This window comes from Nylanderia fulva, unplaced genomic scaffold (assembly GCF_048542155.1).
Source record: "Nylanderia fulva isolate GAGA-0341 unplaced genomic scaffold, ASM4854215v1 Scaffold10, whole genome shotgun sequence".
Lineage (NCBI taxonomy): Eukaryota > Metazoa > Arthropoda > Insecta > Hymenoptera > Formicidae > Nylanderia > Nylanderia fulva.
In genome coordinates this window covers 5,250,240-5,273,317 of record NW_028189193.1, presented here as the reverse complement: position 1 = coordinate 5,273,317, position 23,078 = coordinate 5,250,240, and the positions used below count along the sequence as shown (strand labels likewise).

The 23,078-nt window shown below is 35.0% G+C and overlaps 1 protein-coding gene across 1 annotated transcript in view; it reads right to left on the bottom strand.

Annotated features, from left to right (window-relative positions):
- beta-Spec (spectrin beta chain) overlaps positions 1–23,078 on the bottom strand; it is a 30,777-nt gene that overhangs the window by 4,541 nt on the left and 3,158 nt on the right. Inside the window, 8 exon segments of the mRNA XM_029304156.2 lie at positions 787–843; positions 1,456–1,508; positions 1,590–1,732; positions 2,028–2,132; positions 2,221–2,312; positions 2,442–4,044; positions 4,046–8,349; positions 9,659–9,832. Of these exon segments, the coding sequence (XP_029159989.2) occupies positions 787–843; positions 1,456–1,508; positions 1,590–1,732; positions 2,028–2,132; positions 2,221–2,312; positions 2,442–4,044; positions 4,046–8,349; positions 9,659–9,794 (6,493 nt within the window). The 5' untranslated portion in view covers positions 9,795–9,832.

Below are 23,078 nucleotides of genomic sequence, written 5' to 3'. Positions count from 1 at the left end.
TAAATAATTTTAAATATATTTTTACAATGATATACATTTGCATTGGAATAATCAAACAAGGTCGTGCTTTTATCTGTAGAATGACTGAATAATTCCGATATGCTTATCTTCCAATAAATAAGGTATTTAAGCATTTTATCATCTAAGCAAGTCAACACATAATCGTGCAATGAATGAGAAATACGATAGTTGAAATAAGTACCTACCAAGTCAGCGATGCGAATGAAATGATTTTAAGAGCATACAGTACAAAAACAGTAACAATAATAATATAGATAATATTATATTAAATTATTCATGTCATAGATATGTATATCGTTTCTCGCGTACATATGTATTTCAATTAAATATTATCTATATTATTAGAAATATTTAGTAAATTATGAAACATATGTTTGATATATCAGTTTGCGACAGATGGCGAGATGAGCATCTCGGGGTAGAAACAGCCGACACCTGGTAGAGAAAAAAATTAATAAAAGCGCATAAATGACCATTTGTGCGGGCGAGAGCGATAGGTGCGCTGAAAGATACAAGATTATATTGTAACATATGTGACTTGTGAAATTTTATGTGAATCTGCAGAGCGAAGCAATTACATATATATATATAAGTGTTTGTATGATCCGTCATCTGTTATCCATCCGTCACCAATTTGATGAAAGGTAGGAACCATCAGGTAAGATCTGATTATAATTTCAGGACAGAAGTCGCATGGAGGAATTAAGATGTAATCTTAAATATGTATATGTTACACAAGTTTTACACGCCTCACGTAACACTCACCTTCCTTGGGTTTGTCCTGAGGCTGTGGTGTACGTGTAGAAGCCTTGCGATGTGCCACTGTGGTTCGTGCATTCCGTGCCGCATTAGGGTGCAATTTGGAAGGGAGATAATATGACAGATGGAGACGTGGACCGACGGATTTCGTATGTCGGATCGGAATAGATTTTTGGGTTTCGCACGGATGGGACGAGGCAAAAATAAACGTGCTGTTAGCGATGTCACACATGCTTATCCAAACAAACCGTAATGCTAGTGGCCAGAGTTAAAATTTACTCTCAAGCAAGATTTTGTACCGATTGTATTAGTCATACAACGAAAGAAACAAACTGTTATATATTGAACTCGATTCGCTATTTTCTCTTCAATTTCTCTCTCCTTCGGTTGTAGAAAATTAATTACTATACCATCTTGCAATCGTATCACTACGCCAAATCAACAAGTTTTTACGAATACATTACGAATACAACCCCATTAAGAAAGCACTCGACATTACATTCTATAAACTCTAAATAATGTACGTGTATTAAATACCGATCATTATTCATCAATACCAATAGCATCTTCAAACGTGAATCTTGAGACGAATTAGCAGATACGATAAGTACCGAGAAGAGTTACAGTATCGATTAGTATTAACCCAAGAAATATATTCATTAAGTGCAATCATACCGTGTCCCTCGTCTTCACCGCGTTCTCCGCTGGTTGCTCCATCAGTTTCGGCTCTGTGGCAAACAAAATTTTTTCATCATAATTATGATCGCATCAGATCGTGTGTATAATCGCGATAAAATATCTACACTTACCTTTCACTGGGTGGTTCGTCCGGACTAGTTACAGGTGTTGCCTTGGCCAAACGTGCGGCCTCCGCTGCTGCCGCCTCTTCCTTCTTGCGTCTTTCCTCTTCTTCCCTCTCTTGCTCCCGTCGTTTTAGCTCTTTCAGTTCGAACTGCATTAAGAAGAAGAAACATTATTTATTTATTTATTTATTTAATTTCCAAAATCGTAACAACATTAATAATTTGTATTATTGTGTTTTATTAAGATTCCTGGCTTCTCGCCGGTTATGTCAGATTATGACGTCAGAGGAGCCTTCATTTAGAAAAGATAAAAGTAGCAGATAACTGCGACAAGATTTATATATTTAAACAGATAATAATAAAAAATTGTTAATATTAATATAATTATTTTACAGCATTTTCAGATTCTTTATTACAATATGTTATCTAGAAATGATTACTTACAGTGGTAAGTCGGTGCAAGGCACTAAATCTTTCTTCTTGTGCAGCTGCCGATTTTTCAAAAGCTTCATGCTTCTTGATCAAATTTTCAACCTCGTCGATAGTATGCTGGAAGAATAATTTTCTTCTTTAAAGAGACCTGCTCTCTCGCTCGATTAAGAATTCGAATTTTACGTTCGCGAAAAGAATTACTTACACCGAGCTCCTGGCTCATAAGGTATGGTTCTTGAGCGATTAACCAGGCTTCAGCGACCGCTGCATCTCGAGCGAACTGATAGACTTCCAAAACTATAGCAAAAAAATAAGCAAGCATTAATGAAACGCACATAAAATATTATATATTTTTTAGATATGCGTAATATTAATGAAAGAATATCAAATACAAAATTGTGAGATATATATTTGAGTGCAACTTACTGAGCTGCAAATTTTCCCAACGTTCCTCCCATCGATGTAAAAGCGCGTTCCTGTGATCGGTCAACGCCGCCAGTTTCTCCTTTATCTGCACGCTAGCATAGTGATTCCTGGCTAGCAGGTCCTTCCCGAGATTGATGCACGCCATCAGGTTGTCCTCCCTGGCGTCGATCTCCGCCTTCAAGCTCTGATGGTTGTTCATCAGTAATTCGACGCCGGCGACGTCGCGCGGCTTCTCGGACGTGTTCATTTGACGCACAACGTCATCCATCCAGATCATCAGGGTCCTGACCATGTTGAAGAATCTGAAGAGATCGCCGGTGTCCTCCAGCTTGGTACGTCTGCCCTCGCACAGTGACTGCAGGTTGTTCCACGCCGCCACAACTTCCGCCTCGCGATTCGTGATCTCTCGCGCCTTGTCGCCGGCGTAACTCGCTTGAAGTTTCGCAGACTCCTCCTCGATCTGCGTCACCTGGCTCTGCAACGTGGACAGATCCTGGATGAAGTTGGTGTGCTTACGTTGGAGAGCGGACACCGAGCCGGCATCGCGACCCAGTTCGTCGGACATGGCGTTCTGCTTCTCCAGGATTCTGCCGAGAACGTCTTTGCAGTCGTGGAAGAACTTGTGAAGCTCGCGACTGGCCACCAGCATTTGCGTACGCGTCTCAATCAACTCCAGCAGATCCTGCCAGACCTCGTTCAAGCCGTCCTTCCATTCGGCAATCGTCGCCGCGTCCGAGTGTCCTGTGGCGATCAGAGAATCGGCGATTCCGTTCACGGCTTCCACCCTCTCGGAGCCGATCGCTTCAGTGTCGCGCGCGAACTCCTTGAATCTCTCCCACAACAGGGTCACGTGGTCGTAATCCTGACCTAATTCGTGACTGCCGGCGACCAGTTCGCGTTCCTGAATCCACTGCTCGAGATCGTCGACCTCGCGGTTCAGCATGAACAATTGGAGCGCCTCGTCCAGTTTGGCGCGTCTTTCGCCCGCGAGATCCTTCAGGCCGGCGTAAAGTTTGTCCGCCTGCGATTGCTTCACGGCGATCTGATCGGCCAAGGGATGCTGATCGTTGATCAGCTGTCGAGCGGTCTCGCCAAGCTGACGAATCGTCTCCGCGTAATCCTCGACCGCGTGTTCCAGAGACTCGTGCTTCTTCATCAAATTCTGGGCGGAGATCTCGTCCTTGCCGCGATCCTCGACCATCATGTACAGCTCCTGCTCGCTCATCCACGACTCGGCTTCGGTAGCGTCGAAGAAGTACTGCTGCGCCTTCTCGTTCTGCAACAGATTCCTGTTCCTATCGTCGACCGCGTCCTTCAGCTCGTGCCACTTCTCCGTTAATTCGGATATCAGCTTCTGGAACTCGGGACTGTCCTCGTGTCCCTCGTCGATCAGCTTCTGCCCGTTATTGCACACTAGATTGATCCTGGGTTCGTGGTTGTCGATCTCCGTACGCAGCGACTGATTCTTCTTCTTCAGCATATGGACGTTGAACAAGGAGTTTCCGTACTCGGGGCTGGTCGCCTGCGGCATCTTCTCTGCGATCCACAGCTTCTCGTCCTCGACGTCGCGCCGGAATTGGAAGGCCTCCTTCTTCTTCTCGAGGATGCCGCTGACGATCGATGAGCGGCGCCTTGAGCTGCGCGAATCTCTGGGCGACCTTCTCCTTCTTGCACTTAATCTCCTCCATCTTGTCGTCCGGCACCGTGCGCTGCAAGTGTTGCGCCTGCTTGTCGAGCTCGGTGACCTGTTTCGCCTTCACCGCCATTTGCGTTTCGATCATCTGCTGCTTCTGCATCAGTATGTTCACAGAAGCGAGATCAGAGCCGGTGTCAGTGCTCTCGATCTGCTTCTCCAGCTCGTTCATCCAGGTGTCGATGTCGTCGCAGGTCTGGTGTATCAACACCTCGCGATTCGCATCGAACAATCGTTCACCCTTGTCGTGAGTCGTGGTCTCCAACTCCACGAATTGATCCGCCAGTTCGGTCACCTTCGGTTTGATAATCTCGGCCAGGTCTGGTTTCTGTTGAATCAACTCGTCCGCGGCTTGCTGCAACTGCTGCAAACGGTCCTTGTTGCTCGCGATCTCCGCCTCGAAGGCCTGATGACGAGTCCACTTGCTGTGAATAGTCTTCGCGCTTCTATACGTCTCGTCCTGAGCGGTGATATGTTTCTCCTGCACCCATTCGCCGAGTTCCTCGCAATCTTGCAGGAACATTTGCAACTGCAGCTGATCCTTGAGCTTCTCCATGAGTATATTAGCCTTCTCGCGATTGACCCGGCGACGTTCGTTGATATTCTCAGCCTTCTTCTTCACTTTATCGGCTGCGAAGTGCCCCTCATCGACCAAACGTCCGGCAAATTGCACAACTGAATTGATCTTCTCGTCGTTGGCGTCCATGGTTGTCATGAAAGCTTCGTGTCGCTTGATCATGTGCTCCGCTTGCTCGAAGTTCGCCGGCGTCTCGTCCTTGGCGAGGATGTGCTCCTGTTGTGACAGGAGCACCTCCGCCTGACGCGCGTCTCGATCGAACACTTGCAGATTCAAAGAATTGGACAGCAAATTCTGACGGTTCACCCACATCTGGTGCAGCTCTTCCCAGCCCATCTTCAGCGCGTTCAGTCTTTCCCTCAAGAACATGTACTGCGTGTCGCCGTCTCCGGCTTCCGTCGTCAGTCGCTCGCCGTACTCCATCATCTTCTGATAGTCGTCGGTATAATTGTCGATCTCCTCCTTGATGTTCTGATGCTGCGTCAGTAGCTTCTCGGCATCGGCGAGACTGGTCGGCGTGTCCTCGCTGGCGACGTCGGTCTGGGTCTTCGTAAGCCACGTTTGGAAGTGATCGAGGTCACGCAGGAACCGGTGCAAATCTCCGGCCTCCTCGAGCTTGGCGTCGCGCTCCTTCAACATTTGCGTCAACTGCTCCCAAATCAGATGGATCTGCGCGATTCTGTCGCGTATCATAGCCGCCTCCTCCGGATGATCCTTCTGTATCACTTCCGCTTCCTTCTCCAGGGAATCTAACTTGGCCTGAATAGCCGCCAGATCGCGTTCCATGCCGCTCAGTCTGCGCTGCAACGTCATCACGCCGGTCAGATCCATCTCCAGGCTATCGGTCTGCTGGAGGATTCGCTTCTTGTCCTCGATCCACGAAACGGTCTCGCGACACTCGATGTGGAACGTCTGCACGCCGTGCGCGGAGTTCAATTCCTCGCGTTTACCCTCCGCCTTCTCGCGCAGCTCGGCCCACTTCTGATTGAGCTCGTTCTGTCGCGCGATTATCTGCTCTGAGTTCGGGTGCTCGACGTGGAGCAGCTGCCTGGCCAATTGATTGACTACGGCGACGCGAGACGCGTTTGCATTCATCTCCTTCTCGAAGCCGTTGTAACGATGCTTCATGATCTCGACGTCCTCGATGTCCTTGGCGGGCACCATCGTATCCAGCATCCTGTTCTTCTCGCCGATCCATTGCTCGACTCCGTCAGCCTCGCTGAATACCTTGTACAACGACAGGGCATCCAGGAGTCTTTGCTTACGCAATTTAGCTAGCTCCAGGAGCTCTTTATACCTGTTATCTATCGAGGTCAGTCTTTCCAGGACTTCCGGTGACTTCGCGTCCTGCTCGCCTAACGTGGACGCCTGCTGATGAAGTTGCTCGATAGTCGTGGCGTAATTCTTGAGCTCGTCCGTCACGTCCTTGTGCTTCTTCAGCAACGATTGCACATTCGCCTCGTCCCTACCGACGTCCTCCGACGAGACGAGCCGTAAGGTATCCAACATCCAAATATCGATGTCGTCTGCGTCCGCGAAGAGCTGGTGATAGTCGACAGCCTCTTCGAGTCGTTTTCTCCTGAAAGCTGCCAGATCTAATAAATGATTCCACATGCCAAGAATTTCCTGGAGTCTTTCTTGAATACGATCCGAGCCGAAATGCTGCTGCCGAACTAGTTCGTCACCAACAGCAGCGACCGACATCAACTGCGGCTCGTGCGACTGTATTTCGTTCTCCAACGCCTTGTGCTTAGACAATAGCAGATTAATAGTCGTCAGATCGTGACCGATGTCGCCCGTAGACACAATCTGCTCCTTCTCCTTTATCCAATTCTCCTCGTCGGCCATGTCCCAGTAGAACTGCCAAAGCTTTCGGGACTCCTCGAGCCTGGTACGACGTTCGATCGCAAGTCGCACCAATTCGGCGTACGCGTTCTCCAGCTGTTGCACGCGTTCGACGATGATGGCCGGGTCGCAAGGTCGGTAGCCCTCTCCGTGCTCCAAGAATCTCTGGCTCTGTTGGACGACGGCCTTGACTCTCTCGCCTAGCACGTTGATATCCGCCTCGACGAGAGAGTGCTTCTGCAGCAGATCCTCCACGCCCATCAGATGCTTCCCGTAATCGTCCGTCAACAGTCGCATCTTGATCTCCTCCATGCTGTCCAGGATGTACAACTTCTCTTGGAAGTTTTGTTGCAGCTGCAGCGATAGCTCCAGCCGCATCCGCCTAGCGCGTAGGAGCTCCAGAAGATAGTTCCACAAGCGCAGAACATTGTCCTTGCGGGCATTGATACGCTCGATATCGTGATAATTCTCCGCTTCGAGCTCCTGGGAGACCGCCATGACAGCCTGTACACGCTCTTCGTAGGCAAAGATGTCGGTCTCTATGGCCTCGTGCTTCTTGGCGGCGGCTTCCACGGCGGCGAGGTCAAAGCCGAAGTTGTCCTGCGACACCAGTCGTTGATTCTCCGACAACCATGTCTCCCGCATGCTGGCCTTGCGATTGAATCTAGCCGCCAGTTGCTCCAGCTTCTCCTGCCGGATCAGTTCCTCGCGCAGAGCCAACTCTCGTTCGTGCTCCGCCTTTTCCAGCCTCTCCCAGGCCTTGTTGATATCGGATATCATCTTGCCCTCCTTGGGCGTGTAAGGCTTCTGATTGTTCGCGCGCATCTTCGATTGTAGAGTGAAGAGCAGCACCTCGAGGTTACCCTTCTCCACGAATTTCGGTGGTTTCTCGACGGTGCGATAATTCGAGAACTGCGAGAGCTGCGACTGGACCCCGACCAGGGAATTGGCGAATCTGCGATCGCCGAGCGCCTCTATCGTCGCTTCGATCCAGCGCAACAGGTCGCTGGTGAGGCTCTCGTACTCGTGTATCATACGATCGTTCTCCATCGCGATACCAACCACCTTACCGATTCTCTTGCCCTGCACCGTCTCCTGCTTCATCTTCGAGAAGTAGTGATAATACGTGACGACGTATGTTATGATGGATTTCTCATCGGGATGATCGACGAAAATGTCCTCGGCGTCTAGGAGCTTCGTGAGGCCGAGCTTGTCCTCCGCGACGTTGAACGAATTGTTGAGATTGTAGATCGCGTTCGACTTGGACAGCTTGTCGAACTGGATCAGGTCCGGACGGTGTTTGTGAATGATCGCGTTGAACGCCAGACCGTCTCGCCACGAGGTGGTGAAGTTCCTCACGTTCACGTTGTGGTAACCAGCGGTCTTCATCTGACACCAGAGCAACAGGGCGTCCTTGGCGGACTTGGTCTCCTGATTATCCGTCTCCTCGATCGTGATGTCCTGGATCTGGAAGCGCAGGATGATCGTCCAGATCAGACCCAGACTGAGACGCGGATTCCCGTCGACGATGTCGTGGGAACCCATGTTCTCCAGATGCACCCTCTGCTCGCGCAGAAACTGCAGGGCCTTGTCCACGTTCTCCAAGCAATGGATGCGCATCTTGCCCTTGGTCGGACGCGGTAAGCGCTCGCCCGACAGGATCTCCAGGAGTCTTATCAGCATCTTGCCGTCTCGCAGATCGACGTAGAGATCGCCGATCCGGCACGAACATCGAACCAAGTGGGAGTTTACCCATTTCTGGAAAGTCTTCTTCTGCACTAATTCACGCTCACCTGATGAGGAAAGTTACGTGTGTGAGCAGTTTTAATTTTTAACAAATTTAAGTGTGTATATATTTTTTTTTCTTAAGATCAAATTATCAATTTAATATCAATAAATTAATGTATATCAAGATATATTTTTGTATGAACTTAATTAACAATATTAATTTAAGATAGACAAAGTATGTACACTAAAAAAAATTTTGTTAACTTGACCAATTGAAAGCAAAACCTTTCAACTAAATTACTATTTTGTTAGAGTTATATGTTATATTTAATTTAAATATTTTTACATGTTCATTTTTGAGTATAGAAAAAATACTTTGTTTAATAATAATAATAATAATCGAATTAATTTAATTAATAAATAGTAGGCTTGAAGAATAATTAATATGGAGTTTCTTTACCTCGAAGATCAAACACAACTTTATCATAATTCATCTTTAAAAAAATGTTGCAATTCCAGTATATTAATTTTTCTCTCTTCTCAAATAATAATCAAAATATAAAATTTGAATCAATTATTACACTCATAATAACAATTTAAAAGAGTATATGGACCACTCTCAATCCAGGCTGAAAAGCAACTGTTTGAGAAGTCAAGTTATCGAATTCGTAAAGCGATTATCAAGAGGATGCGGTTGATTGATATCTCAAACATATAATTTCACTAATGCATGCATATTTTACCATTTTTATTACAAAATAATAGGGTTGGGTAACTAGTTAATTAGTTAAAAATTCAAAAAAAATGTTAAAAAGGTTATAACTTTTAACTTTTGTTAGCTTAATTAATTTAAAATGTATTAATTTAAACTTTTATCCCAAGTTAAAATTTTTTATCTCTAAATATCATTCTATTGTTTTTTATAAATTATAAACGTATTATTTTCAAATTAAAGTATTAATTTTTATTATCGAGCGAATACACGTTTTTAATATTAATTTTTATGATCATCAATTGTAATTACTAAAAAATATATTTCTATATAAAAATCAAAATTTCTTTATTTGTTATTATAAATTTTGAAAGAATTAACAAACAAAATTCTAATTTAATATAAATAATGTGTTTAAAAAATTAACTTTTGATTCCACTTTAGTTAATTTAATCTTAACTTAATTTTAACTGGGTGAATTTTTTGTTCATGCAACTTTTAACTTAACTTATTGTTAGTTAAAAAAAATTAACTCTCTTTTACCCAACTCTGCAAAATAATAATATAAAAAAAAAGAACTCTGTGTAATTTATCTTACAGAATCGAGCAGAGAGGACAGAGATTACAATATGATTAATAATGAATCAACAAGATTGGCATACCAGCTAACGCCTTGATACGTGAGCGTTCGAAAAGTCTCGAACTCGAGTTTCCCCCATCGTATTCGTACTCGTCGACAATCTCTTGTTGCAACGTGGGGTCCCATCCCCCACGCACCACCGAGATATCGGTCGTCATTTTGTCAATCGGACCAACAGCCCTTAAAAAGGGTGTACCTGGAACAGCATTAAGAGAGGTCGTTAATTCGAGCGAAAGCAATTACAGACAAATTTTCGACGTTATATAAACTCTATTATATTATCATATATATATTAATATAATATAAAAGTGCAGTTTTCCCATTTAATATAATAAATTTTATTTTTTAAATAGAGAATGTTGCAACATTTTTTTCTATATACATATGTTTTAATAATGACTTTTTAATACGTCTTTTAATTACTCGAGATAAATTTAATATAATATAAGACAAGATTGTCAGAGATCCATCCAAGTTAAAAAAATATATTATTACTATAAATATATTCTATATATATATATATATATATATATATATATATATATATATATATTCATTAATATTACTTTCAATATAATCAATTTTCAAAGTTAATTTAATCGAAAACAGAACAAAAAAATTTATTCTGCATTTTTGGCGTATTTTTTCATTTAGAATTAATTCACTTTTCGACTGTACTATTCAGTTATGGGATATTCTGCAAAAACTATATAATATAAAAAATATTTAACGTTGAATATATATATATATATATATATATATATATATATATATCTTCAATCATAAGCCATAAGCAATGGTACCACGCATAAAATAAACGAGGACATAATAATTATAAAAATTTTGTCCTTCTTCTACCCACACATAATACAATAGTAAGCAACATGATGCATACAAAACGTGCCTTTAGTAAGCACTAGTGACTCGTCGCGTCAGTCATTTTTTTACAGATAATTACAGAATTTTTAGAGATAAGAGAGAATGGTAAAATAATCTTATCTTCTTATGCACGGGCAATTTTTTTTCTCTCTTCTTTCGAAAAACGCCTAATAATTAAATGAATAATATAGAAACTTTAGACAGGAATTAAATGCTATAAGATACTGTTCGACAGTGCAATGTAATTGCATATATGTAATTTACATAGATTTTTTAATTCTTTTTCGATAAATTTTAATTTTTGTCGATGTGTCCAAATTGATAAAAATGTCAAAACTTCAATGGCGTATTATTTGAACAATATAAAATTGACTTTTTCCTAATAAAAGTTTCACTGAATGCATATTTTCAAATTTTTGTTTTCAAATAAAAATTCTGACATGTAAAATAAAAATTAATTTTTTAAAATTTCCATTTTCAAAGAGCTTAATTTGAGAGAAATTGTTTATTTCGATCAAAGGCTTGATAATTTCGTTTAAAAAAACTACTTTCAAAACAGAAAACATACTCTTAAACTTTTGCACATTTTTTTCCTGCATTATAAAAGCAAATCTTACAGTATAAGCACAATTTTTATTTTCTAAAGATTATATTTGTGATATCAAAAAGTAAATACTGATAAATCCGTTTTAAAACGAACTGCAATAAATAAACTTTAGCACCTGATTTATGAATTTATCTTGTAATAAATTTCTGATAGGTATATCACACATATCATCTCTCTATTATTAGAACACATTAAAAAATGTATTTCCTTAAACATATATAAGTTACATACATGATATAGAATATCTGCATTAAACAACGTTATTTCTACATTTTCCATATTAAATTATTTTTTTTTTTGATTATAAAAAAAATAATTTTAAACAAAAATTCATTTCTGTTTCGATTTTCGTCCAATATTCATGTGCAGATTGTTAACGAGCCTACACACTGTAAAAAAATATGTAATATATTACACAAAAATATGTAAAATTACATAAATAATAAGTGTAAAATTACACGATAAATAATAGAGATGTTTACCTTTTCATTATTTATCATGTAATTTCACATTGATTATTTATGTAATTTTACATATTTTTCAAGTAATTTTACATATTTTTTTACAGTGTACCCGATCGAGTATACCTCATTTATATATATATATATATATATATATATATATATATATATAATTGGATATACTTGATCGGGTACACTGTAAAAACATATGTAAAATTACTTGAAAAATATGTAAAATTACATGATAAATAATGAAAAGGTAAACATATATATATATTATATAAATACTATATGCAGATGTGTTCATTTAATAAAACATTACATGCTTGCGTGGGAGACGCAACGCCTCGCGCTCACTATACTACGATTACATCACGCGAATGATGTCACACATGCAAAATATACACACACCGCAACGGCGTCGCATCGAATGTCCTGTAAAGAGGTAAATAACGGGAGGTTCTGCCATTGGCGTAATGTTGACTCTTACAAAATACTGTGGTAACTCTATAATGGAATTATTGCATTCGCATTATTTTATACGCAATGCATCTGCATACAGCGAAGTGGTGAATAAAAATCGAAAGCATACTTAGATGTGAAAGTAGTAATAAATATAATGAATAAAGCGAAATTTTGATAATCCTTATTTTTTCCTTTTTTGATATTATTGAAAAAATTATTCGGTGAATGAAATTTAGAAATATCAAACTTAAAATATGCTAATTATTTTTATACAGTATGTAACCAGCAACAGTTTATATAAATTTAAATGTCAAATTATTTATTTAATGCTAATTATGTAATTAAATATCAATTAAAAATCAAATATCTAAATTTAAATATCATTAAATATCAAATTAATTAAATAGCTTAATTCAAAATTATAATTAAATAATTTAAATTTAAATATTAATTATTTTGATAGAATATGAATTAATTTTCCATGTATAAACTTAAATTATATCGTATGTACACACATACGATAAATAAAATACAAATTTTTCGTGCTAATTCACGCTAAGCAAGAAATGTCATATTAACATTTGTCAATCATCAACAATGATTAGATATTTTATAAAATAGAGCGGATGATGATTTAGATTAGAGTAACCTCTAACGAAACGTTCTGTCTAATTTTAATTTACGATATGTTTACGAATTAATACGAATAATAATTGACAGTTGCAATTGCAGCTGCATGAAGCACATAAAACAGCCGATGTTTTCAATGGGCCAAGTGTTCTACAGTTGAAGACACCATTTTTTACATATTTGTGCAGACACGCGCTTGCAAAAACTCAAGGAGAACTACGGTAAACCGATATGGGTATCCGATAATGAACCCGACACCGAAGAGAAATAACTCGTGTAATATGCATATACACAAAACTTGCACAAATCAATGACATATAAATGTGATTACGCATCGATCTTTCGAAATTAAAAATATCAGCTAATTTTCGATGTTTTAATCATCAACAAGCGTTGTCCAAATTTATTTGTTACATATATGTTACATATTATCTCCTTTACAAATGTATAATGATCTTAAAGATAAAAGGCTACTAAATCATTTATCGTTTTAATTCACTGTCCAAAAAAATTAAAAATATGGTATTAAATACAATTTTTTTTTCTGTATCAAATTACGATTTTTTTTTTCAAATAGCCGACGAGTTGAATCGATTTTGATCACTTTGCAACATTATCGGCGTGATTTTTTCCCCCACTGAGAGATGAAAGTCTGAAGAACACGGGCATGAATGGCATTCTTAAATGTCTGGACAGTCACTTACAATGAATTAAGAGCAATTACGCGAATGCCGTCATACTTGATGGCTGGTATAGTAGTGGGAACGTATAGATTAATGTCTCCGTATCTAGCGAGGGCGGAGTGAAATGAATCACAAAGTGAATGACACGATAATCGAGGAAGGTTAAGTTTACTGGTGACACTTTCTATACTAATATCTCTGACATAAGCAGTAAAATGCAAACCCGGAATCTCATGTCAAAGGATCTATCTAGATCAAACATACAAAAAAAAATTTATCTACGAAATGCGAGATGCATGGACATATATTTAACATTTAGATAAAAATTAAAAATAAAATAAAGTAATTAAAATATCTAAATTTATTTCTATTTAAACAAACAAAAAATTTATCTTCGAAATATGAAATGCATAGACATACATTTAGCGTTTAGGTAAAAATTAGAATAAAATAAAATAAAATAATTAAAATCCTTTACGTAATGTGATAAATTTACAAATATATTGTTAATATATTTGCAGTGTAATATTTTTTAAATAATAACTTCATAATTTTTTACTAATATATTAACTTTAAAAATATTCTCTCTTCTTGTTTCAAAGGATCTTCAACTATTTTGCATTGGAAAATAAAAATGCACCAAATAAAGCGACAAGTGTCAAATTAAGTCATATTTTTTCAGCAATTGTGTTTACGTATAGTGTGTATATATACCGTTGCGAAAAGCTTTCTGTTGAGAAAAAGCGAGAATGGAGAACAAGAAGCGTATTGTGCATCGAAACGAGAACAGCCGGTCTTTTATATGCACCGTGAATATTACTTCGAACGCTCATAGAAGCAGGCTTCTTTTTAAATATATCTAGCTCATTTTTTAACTTCTTATCATTACGCAAGCAAAAAGTCAAGTCTTCTTCTAATTCCCCTCCGATAACGTATCGCAAATTATCTCTAATATTCTCTGTTTTTCAAGTATCTTCTAAAAATTAAATTAGATCATAATCGCGCGATGAAGAAGCTAAAACATTTGTAGGTACAAGCATATTTTAGATATACAAACATCTTGCATTAAAAATATTCATTTATAAACACAAAAAGTACGTAATAGATATATTGATATCACAAAAACATAATATAATCTAATAACATCTAGCTATTCATAATTAAATTTCCAAAATTCATATCATTATCTTTCTCTCTTTTTTTATTTATTTTTCCATTCCTTAAAAAAATTTAATTACTATAACTTTTAGATATCCCTATATTACACTACATTGAAATTCAATTATACGCTTAATTCTATATAGGCTATAATTTAATACGAAATTCCTCATTAATTACAGCAAAAAAATATTAGGTTACCATAGAGCTAAAACTTAGGCATGATAATTAAATTTCAGGTATAATACAGAAACATATAAAATTTAACTATGGCAGTTAATATTTTTTTCCGTGTTTAAAGGTATTTTCCCAAGAGGTATTTTACAAAGAATCTTTACAAAGTGTCGTGACCTCAGCGATATATATTTTTGTCGTAGCTAGCTGAGAATCGCGCAGATAAGCGTAACGTTGACTTCCTTCGAGTCGTGGATCTATATTTAAATCGACCTAAGACAAAATACGCACAGGGAGACCGATTTTGTAGTCTAATCGACGCCATGCAAATTAAGTCGCGTGCTTATACGTTCGCTTTGATCTGCCTCCTGCAAAGAAAGGATCCTATATATCGCAATAGCAGCCACTAATTGATTATATATATGTATTTATATATATATATATATATATATCTATATCTATATATATAAATATATATATATATATATAGCAACGCGAAATCCGCAACACCGAAGGTAAGATGAATACTCGCGCGCACGCACACAACTCCGGGTTATTGATTTTCTACCGGAGTCACCGTGGCGCCGGTGTCCACCGTATACATATATATATTGTATGTATATGTATATATGCCGAGAGCACCTGCAGAAATCAAGAGGGGAGAGAAGATCAGGTGATACTGGTGTCTGCGTTTTTGTTTAACTATCCTTGAAGTGCTCTTTGCCACAAGTAAAATTTTTTATCGCGATTTATTGCACAAATCTATAAGAGATCTAAAGACCAGTGAAACTGAAATATATGCAGCAGTGTTGGAATAAAATAAGTGTCGATGTTTTAAATATATCTCTGTGAGGTACCCGATCGCAAGATATGCGACCTTTATTTAATACCTCGCCAAGATCGTCCTCTCTATTTCATGTATATATATAATATATTATTAATAAAATTATTAGTATCTTGATTATAAAAAAATCTTAAGAACGTAAATATATATAAATGTCGAATAAATTGTCTCAATTAACGCGATTGCTATTATTGCGATAATTTTTATTTATGATGACAAGAAATGTTAAAATAGCATAAACTATTGCAGATAAATCATATCGACAGTATATGATTGGATCTTAAATTAATTATTGATTAATTTAAAAAAATTATATAATCTTCAAAATTACGAAAAATCGACGGAGAATGCATTGTCTGACAAAAATATCTTGAAGAACGTAAAAATGTAGCATAACAATATAAATATCAAACACGAAAAATTGTCTTAATTAGTAATCGCTATTTATTGCGATAATTTTCATTTATGATGACAAGAAATGTTAAAATAGCATAAATTATTGCAATATAATTGGATCTTATATTAATTTAAAAAAATTATTATTTCTAAAATTATGAAAAATCGATGGGATAACGTGTATACACTGAAATCTGTCAAATAAATGATTTATTTGAAATAAATAAATATGTATTTGTTTTGAAAAGAATTTTCTTATATCAAATAAATGATTTCGCAGTATTGAAATAAATACTTATTCGAATTAAATAATTTTTGTTCAGCGTAGCATACAAATTTTTAAAAATTTGTTTAAATTGCTTTAAATATTTTTTTTATCGTTTCAACATTTTTGCGACACGAATTGACCGGAGTGAATTTTCGATAACTAAAGTCATAGTTGTAGACATCAGAGATATGATCGGAAACCGTTACTCGACGCGAATACAATTGTATTCCGCTTTAAACGCTATCCTCTTCTCTCGACTGCAGGCGTCTATCGTAGGAAAGAATCACGGAGGCGTGAAGTATATGGGTAAACGCCCTTACGATGACCCAGATTTCGCCAACATCCCCTTATGCAGGAAGCTGCAAGCTGACTAACAAGATTTCAAGAACCGATAGCTTGACAAAATTTCGAAAAGATTTCAAATATTTCTACGGTCTCTATAGGCAAGCTTTCCAGAGTTCTCGTTCGAAAAATGTCCGAAAATTCAATTTAAAGAGCGAGATTGACTCATTACCTTTAAAACAAATTAACATTCCGCTATAATTCCAGTTCGAATAGTTCTGAAGTTCCCGATGCATTTTAAACTAGTATATTACAATTGCAAAAGAATTCGAAAGAAAAAAATTTTTTATATAAAAAAATATAAAAATTTATAAAATTTAATTTTTTAAAATAATCTTTCGCGATTATTCTCGAAAGAGACGCTAAGAACAACGTTGGAAAGATTCTCACAATTTACTCGAAGCTCTAATTCGGAGATTTTAAAGAATCGAAAAAAAATGTAAAATTACAATAAAAATATGTAAAATTACATAAATAATAAATGTAAAATTACATGATAAATGAAAAGGCAAAAATTTCTATTATTTATCGTGTAATGTTACACTTATTATTTATGTACTTTTACATATTTTCGTGTAATATATTACATATTTTTTTACAGTTTGGGGTTCAGAGAAAGAGGCTGCCATTTTTAAAGGTTTACAAAATTAGCGGCGAAAATTCAAAGGAATACGTAGGGTGAACGCCCTTATACGATGACCTGATTTGCTCTTTCCTTAACTGCAGCACGGGAGAGTCGTCGGCGCTAAAGATCGACCAGTTGACCATGAATTATGCGGCATATAATGACTAAAAGTACCGGTGCGAGCCGCGACAATTATATATATGTATTGTGGATGTATATATATATATATATTAGAGCTCGTGATTTTAACCAATTAATCGATTACTTCAAAATCGATTTATCAATTGTAACCGAAAAAAGATTAATACTCGATTAGACGATTAATCAATTTCGATTAATCGATTAATCGCCAAAACTGATTAATCGTTAATTGATTAAACATTTTTTTCAATTACTTGTTTTTTTATTAGAATTTTATAATATAACTCTTGTAGTGTCTACAAAGAAAAGAAAGAAGTGTCAAATTAAAACTTATATATTCAAATTAACGCGTTTATTGTTTTGTATATATACATAATAAAGTATAAAAACATTAGTTTAATTAGGTTAAAACATAATAAAAATAATTTATTATTTTAGAAGAAAAAATCTTTAAAACAAATATATTAATTAATCAGAGAAATCGATTAAATGATTAATCGATTAATTGTACTCACTATAATCGATTATCACGAGGCTTAATATGTATGCATTATATGTGTTTTTCGATTTTCCTGGAATAATTATATGCTCATAATAATCATGTGTCATCAAGAATGAAAAGAGAGCTGAGTCACTAAAGTTTCATCACTCTTGTTATAGAGAGATTTGTTAATGTTATGGATAGAAAAATTGGCGCTTTAGGTGCTATAAATAGCATTTGCGAAACACGTGGCGCTTATATAATTATTCGCGATTTACATCACGAATGTAGTATTTAATGATAAACTTGTGCAAACAATTAGATTACCTTTCCTAACATGGAATAAAAAATTTAATTCCATCTATTATTTTTTTTTATCAAAATTAATTATATCAAATATATATATCTTCGGAAAAGTACGATTTATTATTTTGTAAAAGTAGACAAAATTTAATAAAATTAAAATTTCGTCTAGTTATATACATATATGTATATAATTATTCGTTTATACACTGAATGCATTATTTATAACTTGTTATGTACATCACTAAAATTCAATCTCTCGCAAAGAGATGTCGAGTTTTGTGAAATTCACGCAAAAATAAACAAGTGATTAATTAATAATTAATAAGTGGATAAAAATAGTTAAATGCTTCAAAACATGTTTTGATGTGCATGACAAGTTATTTTCAAATAATGCATAAGTGCATTAGACGAATAATTATTAACGAAACGATTGCGTATTGCCAAAGGTATTCAGCATGGCAGCCGCCAAGTGACTGATAAATAATACATCTCGACAACATATTATACACATCGCGCGCTAAATTCTCTCCACCTGTAGAGATGCATTGATTTTTCAACGTTTACGTCAAATAATGTCATTCTTGATGCAGTTAATAATTAAATTTTCACACATTAGATTAAATTGTACATTATTGTAATTTCGAAGGTATTTGTTGGTTAATGCTTAAAGGAACTTTGTAAAAAAAAAAAAAATTAAAAAAAAAATAAAAAAAAAAAAAGAAATTACGTACCGATATTAAAGGAGGACATACAGGAGAATTAAAGAGATACGTGCATGCATCTTTAAAAGAATTGTTTGGTTCCAATTGTTAATTTCTTGGAAAAATTTCTCGAAGAAATTCGATTTCCGAGATAATAGAAAGACGTAATTATTCAAGGTTTTCATAAAATCTGTTACGAAATGGAGCAATGAATTAGGTCGGATCACGGATATATTGTCTCGACTGTCCTCGAGCGTTAATACCTGTCTATGATGTACGGAACTTGCACTGACATTAGCAATTTTCAGTAATCCGTGTACGTTCCGTTCATCATCTGCACTCCCTATCGATGAATAAAGTTCGTAATCGATAAATTAAATTGCAACGTGTGCGTCGTCGTCATTGTTTAATTATTGGAAAATTTTTAATTGGTAAACTATTCAACAGAAAAAGAAGTTTAAGTAAAATAATATCCTCATCGTATTAAAATTTTCTGTTATTTTTTTTGATTGTAGAATTTTTATTGTAATTAATTTTAGAATTCAACGATTTCTAAATTTTTAGCAAAACTCTTAAAGAGAGAACGAGAGATTGAAATTGCATAAATGAGTGTTCAACTGGAATTATATGAAGAAACATCAAATGGAAGTCCCTATTCTAGAAGAGCCGGTAGTTGTTATTGTACAGCTACGTCACATCCGCATTTACGTTAATCTGCCTGTTGGGCGACTTTGTCGAAACATTTTAGCACATGATAACGGAATGTTCGTTTTAGCCTTTTAGCTATAAAATATAATTCCTGTCGACCAAAGTTAAATTTTATTATTGTGTAGTATTATTACATACATTAGTATCTAATAAAAAGAAAATATTAAAATAATTTCAATAAAAATATTCTGAATTCTGATAAAATTCTTTGAAAATTCTCTGATTTTATTAAACAGAAAAAAATCTCTAAAAACATCAAGTATTTTTTCAGTTAATAGATATAAAATAAAATTTAAAAAAATATAGTTTATTAAAATTTAAAATAAAAATCTCTATTAAAATATTAAGATATTAATAACTCTTTTCAACTTTAAATATGCAAAATAAATAATGAATGTATTTTTTCCGCTTCCGTTTGCATTTTTATCTTTAAACATTAATCCTCGAAAATTACATATTATCTGCCTAATTTGTTTATCATAGAGATGCGATAAAAATGCAGTAAACAAGCGTGAAATTAGCTAACCAAAATTTATACCCTATTTCGCTTCAAAAAAAAGAGATGCACGGCAAATTTGAATTCTCTATCTAACACGCTATAACGTTTACATTACATAAGGCCTTATCTCGCGAACGAGGCTGCGCGTAATCTGGATGCGCTTAACGCTTGATAACTAGGTTGCATCAAACCCTTCCACAGACGGAAGTATGCGATTATCGCACAGTTAAAAAAATCGATCTCAGACAGGTATCGAGTTGACGAAGCAGTATCGACACATATAACTTTTTCTCCTCCTCTCTTCGCTTATTAATACTTTTATATAAAAAAAGAAAGGTACGAATGCACGATCGCACGCACGCATGCATATACGTTTAACACCGATCTCTGTATTTCCCATATAGTCTCTCATCGAGACTTTTCCGCTCTAAAAGCAAAGCGAAAGAGATTAATTAGTTTATTCGTATTCGATAGTTTTCCTCGAAAGTGCGGTTACGTCTTGCAGAAGCAGCCACACACTGAAAACAAACTTGTTAACTAAAATTTTTAACTAAATATTATTTTATTAATTGAACATAAAAAATATTTAAATTAAATATAATATATTAAATTTAACAAAACGTATTTGACTTAAATATTAATACATGTTCAATTAACAAAATGGTACAATAATTTAGTTGAAAGGTTTAGTTAAATTGACAAATCTTTTTTTCAGTGTACAATGTTAATAGAAAAGAATATATTAGTCGATAGTTGCAAGAAAAAATAAAATAAATTTTAACTTTCTAAACACTATATACATATATGTATATTAAAATTTATTTTAATATTTTAACATTCTTCCGATACATGGACAAGTGTATATTTGTCACTGACAAGTATTTTTTCACTTTTCGAGGCGCATCACGCTAAATATATTCATGCATCATGACTCATAACTAATTAATTCAAATTTACATTCTTCTTGATTGATTTGATATTATATATGTAATTTTATACTATATTCTTATATATTTTTGTTTTTATTTTTGTATTTATTTAATATTATATATATATATATATATATATATATACCTATGAATTTTATTTTATCTTCTAGTATTTTATGTCAAATTTTTTTGTACATATCAAACATTTACTTACACATTCAAAATTCAGACAGAATTCTGAGTCATAATGCATGAATATCCAAACTCGCGTAGTCTAAACTTAACTCTAGATTATTGGAAATGCTAATACAAAAAATACTCGCCTTTTTAATCGATCTTCAAAGGACAAAATATATATGAAGGAAGAAATAATTTCAATAAAAATATTCTGAATCCTAATAAAATTCTCTGACAATGAGAATTCTCTAATTTCATTAAACACAAAATTATTTAAAAATCTCGCATACGCTTTAGCTTTTTTCAATTAGTAGATATAATATTTTAAAAATATAGTTCTTATTTAAATTTAGAATAAAAATCCTTATCAAAATTATGTTAGGATATTAATAAAATAAATCATAAAAATTCTTCTCTCATATATAATTGAAGCAATTCGTGTCTTAATTGTTAATTTATTAAATATGCGTGTGTATATATATATATATATATATATATATATATATATACATATATATAAAAAAATAAATTGATACAAAGGATATATATATATATATCCTACACTTATGAAACTCAAGATAATAGCATATTTGCATCGAGATCAGATTTCTTGCTAAGAGGAGTACTTGAGAAGTAATGTTACTGTATCACGGTGTATGCCCTCTTCATTCGTGTTTCATGTAGTTATGCTATATTGCGTTATTATCTTATTTCAAATTTAAGACTCCAGATCTTTTATTGCAATCGTTATAACGTCAAAAGCAAAATAATGTGAATTTTTTTGTAGTGATCATACGTCAAAATCAATCAGTTTTGTCATGATAATACTCGCGTAATTTGTAAAATATACTGACACTTTTTTATTCATAAATTAATACATAGCTGTAAATTTCAATCAGTTTTTATACGATTCAGTTTCATGAAATATATTGTAAAATATATGAAGAGTAAAAAATCATAGACATTTCTCAATTTTGGATATTCAAAAAAGAAATGTTTAATATACATTTTATTAACGTATATTAATTATTAGGGATCTTAACTATTTTTATTGCACGTTTCTTCTTTATTAGATTTCCCATCTTAATTAAAGGAGGTGATATCATATCGGTAAACAGATAAACTGTCTAATTAATCAATATCATGTATTATTCATCAATTCAATTAACTCACTCGATCTTATTCAGGAAGGTAAACTACTTACATGTGAGTGCACGCATAAAACGTGATGAATTTCCTAGAACTTTAGCTAAATATAATAATTCGATATGACCTGTTCTTTCGTACCTTATATATTTCTATGTCATTTTTGTTTCGAGAACATTTGTCCGTTTTAGTCTCTTGTACATTTCCCATTCAAATATCGTTCTTATACAACGATAAATCGAGGGAATTCCAACTCTTTATCTTTGTACTTTAATATTAATTATTAATGCACGTATTTAACGTAACGGAGAGTTAAAATTAGACCAACTATAAATGTAACTAAACTCTGCTCAAGTAAATTTGCAAAGATTGATTGCAGAAAAATTTTTCAATTGTTTCAATAAATTTATAGTAAAATTTAATGAAGATTGTGTGACATAAAACGACATGCATATTTTGTAACTGCAAATTTTTATCAAAAAACTTAATTAATATTTTCAATCGAGTTATATATCTTTTTACTTAATTTGGAGATATTAATATAATTAATCACGTTCTTTTAATCGTGAATGTATCTTCGCAGAATCTTTAGTATTATTAATAAAAAATACGCGATGCAGATAAAAAAACATTAAAAATTCCACACAATACGATTTTATTCCAGAGCATTAGAATAATGTAATTTTTAAATGTTAGAATATTATCTGGAAATAAAAAATATATTTTCTATTCAATTTGATAAAAAACACAATTTTGTAGATTTAGATCCATTCGCTTCAATAATTTTCAGAAAAATAGTTAAGCTATTACAGCAACGTTTTA